Source organism: Mobula birostris, chromosome 16, assembly GCF_030028105.1.
Source record: "Mobula birostris isolate sMobBir1 chromosome 16, sMobBir1.hap1, whole genome shotgun sequence".
NCBI lineage: Eukaryota > Metazoa > Chordata > Chondrichthyes > Myliobatiformes > Myliobatidae > Mobula > Mobula birostris.
The window spans coordinates 17,209,497-17,221,913 of NC_092385.1; the positions used below are offsets into that span (position 1 = coordinate 17,209,497).

The 12,417-nt window shown below is 39.9% G+C and overlaps 1 protein-coding gene across 2 annotated transcripts in view; it reads left to right on the top strand.

The window, feature by feature from the left end:
- The first annotated feature begins 8,991 nt into the window (after window positions 1-8,991).
- The window catches only part of LOC140211005 (haloacid dehalogenase-like hydrolase domain-containing 5), a 39,128-nt gene continuing 35,702 nt past the window's right edge, over window positions 8,992-12,417 (top strand). For both annotated transcript variants that reach the window (XM_072280345.1, XM_072280346.1), the window contains exon 1: window positions 8,992-9,146. In XM_072280345.1, the coding sequence (XP_072136446.1) occupies window positions 8,997-9,146 (150 nt within the window). In that variant the 5' untranslated portion in view covers window positions 8,992-8,996. The remainder of the gene's footprint in view (window positions 9,147-12,417) is intronic.

Here is a 12,417-nt window from a genome sequence, read left to right on the forward strand (position 1 = left end):
AAACTTCAGTAACTAGCTATGTGGTCCATTTGCTTTTGGATTCTATATTATCAAAATTCAATTGTTCATAATATTTTGGATTATTTTGATGAGAACTTAGCTCCCTTGTATAATTGTTGCCATCTAAACCTTCTGATGAACTAACTCCAGACTGAGGAAGATAGAAAGCTATTTGTTAGATTTGTTGAAGCCTTTTGACATATCACTAGGAGTTATTATTGCTCTGCTAAATGCCTGTTACATTGAGTATCACTAGACTTACTAAGCCTAAATGTTTGTGAACCATTCAGAGCAGGGAGGGCTCAAGTTTAGAAATTGTCCTGAACTGAGTTTGGTGATCCCAATTCTGGAAGCTTTAATTGTCCACAGTAAGCCATTTTGAGGGAGAGGAAAATGGTTTTGTATTGTAATTAGTTTGTACGTCTAGTACTGCTATCAATAGAAGTAAATTTGTAGAAGTGATAACTACTAGCAGCTGATACTCTTGCACGTGTTAAGCACCAGCAACAAATTTGCTAGATGTTAGATTATAATGTGGAACCCTGTAGTAAAATTACACAAGTCAGTGCTGCGATTGTCTCTGCAGGGGTGCTCTCAAGTCTGGTCCCTGCATGGTATGCCCTTGGAAATAGTCCAGAATGATTCCTGGCTGCTTTCCCAGTTATTTAGATGAGCTATGATCATGGTCTATTTATAATAGTGTAAATTTAGGTGCAGTCTAACTTGGGCCTTTTTAAAATCGAATAGTTCACCTCTTGATGTTGAATTCCATTTTAGTGATTTGGAGGATCGGAGGGAAATGAGACTGATTGATTTGAGGCTATGAATTGACTAAATATTGGGCTGCTCTTTTTCCAAGAAGTAATAGCGTTTCTGGAATATACTACTGGTGTTATTATGGTGCACTTTGAGTAGGGAGTTGCCCAAACTGAAAATTGCATTTTGAGGAAAAGGGCAATATCTTTATGAATAAAACTTGACTCATCTATTAGTAAGCCAGCCGGGGCATCTGCACTGGACTTCAAGGCGAGTGGTCCTGGGTTCCAATCTGGCCAGGTCCTTGCATGCTTTTCACCTGAGATAGGTTGAGTATCAAGTTAGCAACTCAGCCTTATTTTTAAAAAAATAGGCAAAAATGCTGAAGAAATGGCAAGGTTGGTGCCTGATGGGCCACAAGGCATGGAAAGGAGTGACGATGACAACATCTGTTACTGTTTGTTATTACTTGAGATACTCAGGAGTTTGTCTACAGAATATTTCCCTCTTATTGGGCTTGGGTTTTCCTTCCATCTTTTTTGCACATGGATCAGTGATAGAAGAGGGGGATAAATGGTCATGATACGAGGCCAAGGGTGCTTTTCTTAAAATTATGTTTGTGCGAACTGATTCCTGAGGTCACTGCATTGGTACCTGTCTTTAGTTCATATCAATGACTTGTACCTTGAAGTTCAGTACTATGTGGTATAATGTACAGATCAAATCCACCAGAACTACAGTCAAATTGAAGACTAATTTTAAAAAATAACATTAGTCAATCACAGTTAAAATTAGAGCAGTGTTTCCCAATTTTTTTTTTAGCCCAACATACCCCCCCAAAAGCACTTTCTTACTTGCCAATGCCCCCCTAAAGCACCTTCATACTTGCCAATGTCCCTTGGGCGCAATATACTTTCTGGCACCCCCATAGTGTAAAAACATGTCTACCATATGCTAACATGAGAAAAATTAATTTGTCTTTAAACCTAGCTTCCACAGTACCTATGCACTGTACACAGTTTAGATATCTTTTTAGCAAGAGTTGAAATATTTGGTTCAAGTTGTGACAGCAAAAGCCTTAAGTTCTCACGTGTAACAATGTCCAAGCAGTTTCTGTTTTTTGTGAGTATGTGGTTCACCGTACTGAAGACCTTTTCAACAAGGTAAGAGGATAGAAATGCAATGAGTAGTTTGGCTGTTTTTAAAGACCTGGAAACTTCATGTGACAGTGTACCATGTACCACAAAAGCCAATATTTTGAAAAGCATTTTTGCTTATCATTCTGAATTTTGATATTTCTTTTTGCAAATTCTCTTCCTGTTCTTTCACATTGCAAAGAAATGGGTTAATTACCCAATCTAAATCCTTGAATTGATTTGGAAAATCCTTCAATGAGTGCAGGTGTAAGCAGTACTCTTGCAAATCACCATCTTTGAAAGAGAGTCATATTTTCCATACAGGGAAACTGAGAATATTCATCTCCCAATGTTTTGCTTATATATTTACGATTTTCTGCCTGCACTTTTTGCCTGGATTAAATTGAAATTCTCACGCTGCAGTTTTATATTTAGAACGCACATTTTGTCATACAGATTAGCAAAGTATGCCACGTCTCCAAGAAGTTGTTGAATCTTGTTTCCCAAGCTTGTCAACTTTGAGCAAAAATTCAACAACAGTGTCAAAAAGATCAAAGAAACGTTTTAAGCAGCAGCCTTTTGGCATCCAGTGCACTTCAGTGTGAAGAAGCAAGTGTTCAAATTCTTCATTGTTATATTGGCATAACTGGCAAAATATTCTGCTATTTAACAGATGAGCTTTAATTTTGTTGATAACAGATATTACAAGAATCATGCTTGAAAAAAAGTCACTGGCTGACTTTTGGCTGTAAGATGTTGACGATGGATTGCAAACACTTGTCATTTCTTTTCTCATTAATGCCACTAAAACAGTATGATGATCTGTCATGTATGGTGCTCCATCTATTGCAACGGAAATCACATTCCTAATCGGAATACTTTTATCCTCGATGTACGTTTTGATAAGGTCGTAGATTGATTCTCCGTTTTTTAACTTTTTACAAAAGAGAACCTTCATAAACTTTACCATTTTGATAAACTGTACACATGCAAATACTTTATCTGTAGCTCTGCATATTTGATACTCAATGTCTTCACTCATTCCGTCAATACGACAGGCTACAGACTTGTTACTGAGAGGAATTGATTTTAAAATACTAGTATCCATCCTGAGGACAGTGGTGAGCATTTCTGATACAGCAGGCATTATTAATCTTTCATCAATTGTATGAGATTTCCCACACTTTATCATTTTGAAAATGTTATAAGAAACCATGAATCCACTATCAAGGTCATTTTTAGCTTTCTTGGCAAATGATTCGAGTATGCAATTGCTTCTTTCATCTTGTGGAACTGATTAATATCATAAGTAGCCTTCTCAGGGTGTCTTTTACGGAAATGTAAATCCTGCGCCGATCTGACGAGAACGGAATAAAACCGTACTCCAGGTATGTAACATTGTGTTAACACACTTCTGTTTCTTCGTAGGAGTGGAATTCAAGGCTTCACCGCCTTCAGAGATCATGCCGTACATATTTATCCATCATTAACGTGGCTAAATTAAAATTTTTTAAAAATTAACACAATCTGGGAATGCCTATCGGACGTTGACAACGGCCAGTCACGTCTTATGCCTCAAGTTAGGGTGCATTTACTGCTCCCCACTACCCCCGACGGCTTCTATTTCTCCTAACGCCCCCTAAGGACACGTACCACCCACATAGGGTATCACTGAGTTAGAGTAATACAGCCTTTCCGCCAAACATCTATGATAACCCTGGTACCCACCACGTAGTACCATTTGCCTGTATTTGGCTGATGTCCCTCTATACCTCTCCTATCCTCAAATTCAGATGTATTTTGAATGTAGTTATTGTATCTGCTTCAATCAGTTCATTCCATATACTCACATATCAGCCAAATGGAAGCAGCTTAAACCTATGCCCTCTAGTTTTTAATTGCCCTCCTCTGGAGATAAGACCCTGTCTATGCCCTTCATGATTTTACATACCTCTCCGATATCACCTCTCGATTCTCCTCCATTCCAAGCAAAGAAGTCCTAGCTGCCCAATTGCTCCCTGTAATTTAAGCCCTCAAATCCTGGCAGTATCCTTGTAAATCTCCTCTGCACTCTTTTCCAGTTTAATGATGACTTTTATGTAAGAGGGTGACCAAAACTGTGCACAACGTTCTAACATCTTGTATAACCGCAAAATTACGTCCCAACTCCTAAACTCAATGCCTGGCTGCTGAAGTGTGCTAAGTGCCTTCTTCACAACCCCGTATACCTGTCAAACTGCCTACAGTAAACTACATACTCATAGTCCTAGCTCCCTCTGTTCCACAATACTCTGAGGGCCTGGCCATTCAATACACAAATCCCACACTGGCTTGACATCCTGAAAAGCAACACTTTTTACTTAACCTAACTGAAAGCAATTTATCAATCCTTGTCCCACTCACCCAGTTAACCAAGATCCCTCTTTTAATTTCAACATTCTTCACTTTCTGCAGTACCACCTATTTTAGTATCATCAAACTTGCTAATCATGCCTTGTATGTGTACAGCCAAATCACTTATATAAATAACAAAGGCTCCAGTACTAATCTCTGTGGCACACCACTAGTCATAGGAAGGGAAAGGCAGGAGATTCTACATCTACACTAATCCCCATCAAGGAGTCAGCATTGGAAAAGGTGAAGTGCTTCAGGCTGATGTGCATCTGCACCTCTGAGTGCATTTTAAGTGTATTCTTTCAATATTTCAATATCTATGTATGCTCCCTTTTTTCTGACCTAAATTTCAGTATCTCTCATTAACAGGGCTTTCCTGAACTTCCCAGCCTTGAGCTTCATTCTAGCAGGAACACGATGCCCCTGGATTCTTGAAGTCACACTTTTATAAGCTTCCCACCTACCAGTCATCCCTTTATAATCCCACCCAGTCGCCATCTGTGCGATCCCACCAAATTTGTCCAGAGCAAATTATGATCTTTCAGCTAAAAATTCTGAGCATTCTGATCAATAACGTATAATCAGTATTAAACACAGGAGAGCTGAGGGAGATTCACATCTCCAAGCTGAACCAAACGAGTTAGTAAAATACATGATCAATAAGTACTCAACACACAAAAAATATCAATACTTGAGTTACTTTTAATATCACTGCAAAAAAGTTCTGGAGACATGGTTGGAAGTGCCCAGGCTGAAAATATGCTTTGTGGAATACCCTGATTCAACAGCTATGTCAGTTTGACTTTCAATTGTTTGAATTTGTCTTCGATGCTATTCGCTAACAGATCATTGACATTATTCTTTTACTGGTAACTATTTGCAGGTGAACCAGACTGGTTATATAGACTTTGATTTGGGATTTGGCTACGCAACTGCACTAGACTCGAAGAAACTCAGTAAGACTACCTAGCTGCATTTCTGTGACATTACCCGATTTTGCCTGTACTTCACTTTATCTGCTTCCTAAAGTCTCATCCGCACCGTAATTGCTTAACTATTCTAATCCAAAACATTGAAGACAAGAAATTTAAAAAAAAATGTTAGTGATACTCAGCAGCTTATGCGATATCTGAGGTGTCAGAAATAGAGTCAACATTACAGGTCAATTACTCCTGTCCAGCCTCCCTTTTCCTACCTTTCATGTTTAAAGTTTTCCAAAATTATTGCTTGTGTCCATTCACTTGACTGTACTCTGACATTAGCTTCTGATTAAATAACATACCAATTTTTAAACTCACAAGTATGTTTTCAAATATATCTGTGATCTTGTCCCTCTCTGACTCAGTAAATTCTTGCCTACAACTTTCCTTTGCTGCTGCAAATTTTGGCATACTGAACACTCCTTTTGATGATTGCACTAGCATTATCAATAGTGTATTGAACTGCCAAGCCTCTACACTTTGGAGAACCTTCCCCAAATCTTTCCTGAATTAAGCAATCAAAGTCTACCCCTTTGATCAGGTTTTTGACATTTACTCTAATGTGGCTCAGTGCCAGAATCTGTTTCAAGTTCCTGTGAAGTGCATTGAATCATTTTAGTATATTAAAGTTGCAGTCTACATCTAAAACCTCATTGTTGAAACTAAATCTATCGTTAGTCTTATAATTCGTGCATGTGACAAGAGCATGCATTTAATGGACAATACATCTTCTGTTGGATTTCATGTGCTCTGTTTTATATAATTATAAAAAAGCTAATTAAGTATTTGTGTCATTCAATAAATTCTAAAAGTTTCATTTATCATTCAGTACATTTTTAGCTCCAAAATTATCTGAAAATATTCTTGATTGTAAAGGAGGCATAGTATTCATTTGTGAGTTTGCTGTAGTTCATGCAAAGTTTACAATACACACAGTTAAGGAAAGATTCATCCAATAAATTTGTCAATAAAACACATGATTTAATAACCAAAAATGCTGGTACTAAAATTAATATATATTAATTGGCCCTATAATCAAACATTCAAGAAATTTATCTTTTAATTCTTTTACTTTCTTAAAAGTTGTATGTTTAGTTATAAGATACTGTCAGGACACTGGAGCAGGGATGCAATCATAGACCCAGTACCGTGCACACAGTGATATTAATTGAGTAACAAATCCCAAGGTGCAAACAAAGTCAGCATCAAAGTTTACGCAGAGATCAAAACATCCAGAGAAATTCACTGGCACAATCTGGCAACAAACAGGTGAAAACACAGGACTGAAATACACTGAGCAATAAACAGAGAGTCAGATGATTGGTGGAGCATAATAGATAGATATACTTTATTAATCCCGAGGGAAATTTGGTTTTGTTACAGCCGCACCAACCAAGAATAGAGTGGAAATATAGCAATACAAAAACCACAAACAATCAAACAACAAAATGCAAGCTATGCCAGATGGAAAATAGGTCCAGGACCAGTCTATTGGCTCAGGGTGTCTGACCCTCCATGGGAGGAGCTGCACGTTCGATGGCCACAGGCAGGAACAACCTCTCGTGCCACCAAGTGTTGTATCACGGTGGAATATGGCCGAAGTCCAACAGTAAAAAGTTCAATATTCGGTCTACAAACACGTTCCTCGATCGTATTATGACCCGGATTGCACCATCTGTCGTTAACCAGATCAGTACGCACCTAACTCCTTTACGCTTACCGCTCTCAGTGCACTTCCGGTCAGCCCGAACAGTATTACCCACCAAGCTTCTCTTCTCCATAAGTCTCTGTTGTCTCGACCCGGTCCTCTTTCCTCCACTTTGTGATCCCCCTTGGCACAAGGTAATAATCCCCCTCTAATGAGACACAAGGTAATAATGAGAAAGAGGTGAGAGATGGAGTACTCAGAAATACAGGGGCCCGAGTAGAGCAGGAGCAGGGTCAGGAGCACATGGGGCGTGAAAACAAACAAGAGCACATGGTAATACAAAACCACAGATTGATGGCAAGGGGGAAACACAGAAATAGCGGTTCAACTGGAGGTACTGACAGATACATATTCAGCATCACTGACCTTAACTGCTCATTTTCTTTAGTTGGGTCAGCAGTAAAGGTCAGTGTATAGGTGCTGTAGATGCCAATTTTGCTGGAACTGTAAGCACAAAGATTCCACACATCTTTAGTGTGGTCTGTGCTGTCTGCCATGATTGGAAGTGTTTATAGCACCAGATATACTTGGAATTAGACTTAGTACCAACAGTGCCAAGTTTGACTTACATGATACACTTTATGTTGTGTTTTCTGGAATGAACAGTGCTGGCAGAAACCTTATCCCCAAATTAAGCTATACAAAGTGATGATCAATTATTCACAAATTATTGGTAATTAATTGGAAGGACAGAGAGTTGTGGGAAAATGGATCTGTTTGGTACTTGAACAATGTAAGAACTTCCACAGCTTTTTAGGTGGTGTGGCTGAAGTTAGGATTATATTTATGCCTAAATTTAGCCACACTTTGTTGTGGCCATGTAGGCTTATCAAGCTGTTTCGCTAGGCCCGCATCAGGCTAGGGTACACAAAAAGAGGTCTTATGGAAAGGAGGAAGAGGGGAAATTTTCTGTAACCTGTGTGTTTAGAATTATTTTCTGTCTATTTCTGAGAAGCTTGGCTATTATTTTTTGGCGATGCCTCTACTCTCCCCTGCCTAAATGTGGAAATATTTTCACGTTAATTCCTCCTTTCTATTCTTACATTTTTAAAAACTTTTCCTTAATGTTTTACAGAAGTTTTATATAACACAGCCCAGCACATCACACACACCAATCTTCCGTCCTTGGACTCACTTTACACCGGACGCTGTCGGAGCAGTGCTGTCAGGATAATCAAGGACACAACCCACCCAGCCAACACACTTTTCATCCCTCTTCCCTCTGGGAGAAGGCTCAGGAGCTTGAAGACTCCCGCCACTGCATAATGAGAGGCTGGGATCTATATGAAAACCGAATGTTGAATGGCGCTGTAAACCATATTTAAAAGTCAGAAAAGGTCAACCACTCAGCAGTTCAGGCAGTACTCATCCAGAGAGAAACAGAGTTAATGCTCTCGGCCAACAAGTCGAATCTTCACTGATGCTCCCTGATCCGCCCTCCCAACCCTGGCAACTTCTGTCTTTACTTCAGATTTCCAGGGGATTTCTTGCGTTTCAGTCACTGTACCTCACCTCTGAAAGCCCCGAATGTTCGTACGATCCATTTGTGATACACAGGCGCACGGGCACAATTATTTGAAAACTCATCGAGGGCCGTTCCGACCTGTTGCCTGGGGTCATACTGTATATTCTCACCTATATAGGGTCTGTGTTTTCGCCTTTGGGTTGATTCCATCTCTACCGCCGATCCGTCAACGCTTTATCTTTAGACTGAAGCAGTATCGTCCTATCTCTATTCACTTCGAAAGTCTGCTAATATGATCTGCGCCACCTCCCCCTCCCCGCGCACATTGCATTGGGTTGGGTTGGCGTTGAGGGTGGGTGGGTGCCTCCTTTCCCTGTGTGTAACTGCTGATGTTAAAAGGCTTCGCTTTTGTGGCGGGGGAGGGGATGTTATGCCAGGCGGGCGCCACAGGAGGCGCTGTGGGCGAGGCCACCGGGGAGGGGTGCCGAGCTGTCAATCAGCCGGGGGGCGGTGACGAGCGGGGCGCGGGAGGGATTGATAGGCGCGCCGCCGACACAATGATGAGCCCGAGCGCCGGCGAGTGGCTGCAGCGCCCCAGAATGAGCGCTCTGCTGTGGCTGAGCCGGGTCGCTCGGGCGGCGCTGAAGACGCTAAAGAAAGTGCCACCAGCGTGCTCCAGAGTAATGAGCAGCACGGCAGGATCTCAGGTAACGCGGGAGGAGGGAGAGAATGATATCAAATGTTCTTGTAAACTGGGCTGTCACTCACCCACTGTTAGGTACTCATTGTCCCTCGGTGCAAGAAAGAAATGCTGCAATTCACTCAGAAAACAATAGAGGGGTTTAATAAAGAATATGTTTTGCATTTATAGACGTTTAATTGATAATCGACTATCCGGATACCTCCACAGATGCTGCTAGACCCGTTGAGTTGCTCCAACAGTTTGATGCTTTATTTTTAAACACCACGTCCAACTGTTTTGTTTTAAGCGGTATTTCCAGGCGGTAGATAGGTTCCATTATTCCAGATATACGGAGTTAACGAATGATCGAGGCAATGCCAAAGTTAAGGCTGCAGTGCAAGATGCTAACATGTGATCATTTAAATATGGTCAGCATCGCCATTAATTCGTTCGCTGAAAAATACTGAAAGATGTGTGGGCTTCTTTTTGTTAGATAGCTTGTGAGTTCTTTGAGGCAGCAGCATTTCCGCATTTACTGTGAGGCTCACGGATATTTGTGCACTAATAACATGACACCTCTTTTGCTAACCATCTGGTCACATGTCTAATAACTTAATGTTAACTTCTGACTATTCACATTGCTGCGAAGACTCGGGGTGATTACCGCATTAAAGACACAATATATAGGACATACAAGTTCTAATGTTCAGACCATTTCGTTCATGTTACATTTGCTAACGTTGCATCGCTCGACTAAACTGTCAGACAGAAGAGCTTATGATCCGGTATTCTGATAGGAAAGCAAACAGCTTGTTTCTAGTCTTCCTTGATGATGTAATGGTTGCTGAAATCCTTAATACTGTGCTTCAAATCTGAGTCATTTCCCTATTTGTTTCATGTGTCTGAAGGCGATCATGGAGTCCATGTAAGCTCTCTGAGTGTTCCCATCAGTTTAATTCTCCCACTTATTTCCCTGTAACCTATACACTCACGTTGCCAACAAACTTACCTCCCACCTCACATCTTTTGCCCTAGTATGTGGGCGATTCACAGTGGCCAGTTGAACTACTAGCCCAGCTTTAGCATCGGGGAAGCAAATTCCAGAGGAACTTGTAAACTCCACACAGTCAGTACCCTCGGCGAGCAATTAAGCTGGAGAGGGAACTGTGTGGAAGAAATTGGTATATGTCTACTGTTTTCATTAGCCAGATGCAGCCCAAAGTGTGTCTTATCAAAAGAACTGCTTGGAATAAGTTATTTTCTTTTCAAAGTAAATTTATTATCAAATCCATAATGGAATCAATGAAAGAGCACATTACTTGGGTGTTCAACCATTGTGCAAAAGACAACAGACGGTGTAAACACAAAAAGAAAGAAATGATTATAATAATAAATAAGCAATAAATAAATATCAAAAGCATGAGATGAGTCCTTTAAAATGTGTCCATAGGGTATGGGAGCATTTCAGAGTTGTGCATGATATGCCCAAAAATGATTTCCATGTAATATTACATTCATAAAATTTAGTAGAGAGAGTGCAACTGGCCTATAATTTTAAGATATTTACTTCAAATAAAATGTTACCAGGTCTGTGTTTAAAATGAGCACCTTTTTCGTAATAAAGTGATGCTGCTCTTTATAATTAACATTGGGATCTGCAATGCGATGACAACATGTATTTCAATATAGAAGCAACAAAATTGCTTAATTTTAATCTAATCTGCCTGGGATGACAATTAGATGAGGTTCCTGTTTTAAATCACAGCCTGTTGTACTTTCCTTTGAAAAGTTAAATTTCAAGTTAAATGGAACACTGATCTAATTGCAATGGTGTGGAACTGATGGGCTTAGATCAATCACAAACAAGAGAAAATCTGCGGATGCTGGAAATCCAAGCAACACAAACAAAACGCTGGAGGAACTCAGCAGGCCAGGCAGCACTGGTTCCGGCCCGAAACATCGACTGTACTCTTTTTTTTTCCCCAATGAGGCTGCCTGGCCTGCTGAGTTCCTCCAGCATTTTGTGTGTGGGGCTTAGATCAAGGCTGTTTTTATGCCATGGACCCCTACCATTAACCAAGGGGTCTGTGGAGCCCAGGTTGGGAACCCTTGCTTGGATGATCTTTTTCAGAATTAGAATCAGGTTTAATGTCACTGGCATATATCATGAAATCTGTTTTGTGGCAGCAGTATATTGCAATACTAAATAAAAACTATAAATTACAGTAAGAAATGTATATATGTACAGTATGTGTGTATATATGTGTGTGTGTATATATATATATATACACACACACACATATATACACACACATATATATACATACACATACATACACACATAGGTCAACCTTCACCAATCCAACTACCTGTAATCTGGTTCCTTTGATAATCCGGCACTGATTATGCTTAATGTGATCCTTCTGTAATTTGGCATTTTCATTAATCCGGCACTCCTCAGGTCCCAGTGGTGCCGGATTAGTTAGTCAGTCTTCTCTAATCTCTAATCTCTAATCTCTAATCCCCTTTTACCTTAGGCCATAAACTTATCAATCATGCCTAATGAGTTATTAACTTCAAACTTTCTGCATAATCACTCAAAGAGTTGAACTGCATGTGCATGTAACAAGAGCTGTATAACTCATCTCCTTCTACGCTAGACCACAAACTCATCAATCACCCTTTTTTGTGTGTGTGTGTATATAATATACATACACGTATACACACACAAATTGTTAACAACTTCAGTTTTTTTCTTGCTATATCATTTTCCCTCCAGTGGTGTCTCCATTCCTTTCTCACTGGCTATATCAAAAACTGAGTTTTTGTCATTTTATCAGTTTTATTCTATCCATAAACCTCTCATTGGTAACAAGTCTCTTATTTGTAAAACAACCTCTGAAGAGGGTTTTCACCTGAGCCCTGAGCCCCTAAGTAATGGAAACCAGCTGTCAAAACCCAGGCAACCAAACTGTAAATTCGTTTGTTATTGTCACATGTACATACTGAGATACAGTGAAAATCTTTGCCATCCATGCAGATCATTTCATTACAACAGTGCATTGAAGTAGTACAAAGTTCAAAGTAAAATTTATTATCAAAGTACAAGTACATACCTGTCACCACGTACAACCCTGAGACTCACTTTCCTGCAGGCATACTCAGTAAATCTATAGAACAGTAACTGCAAACAGGATCAATGAAAGAGCAAGAGCATAGAGTACAACAAGCTGTTGAAATGCAACTGTAAGTAAATAGCAATAAATAACTAGAGCATGAAATAACAAGATAAAGAG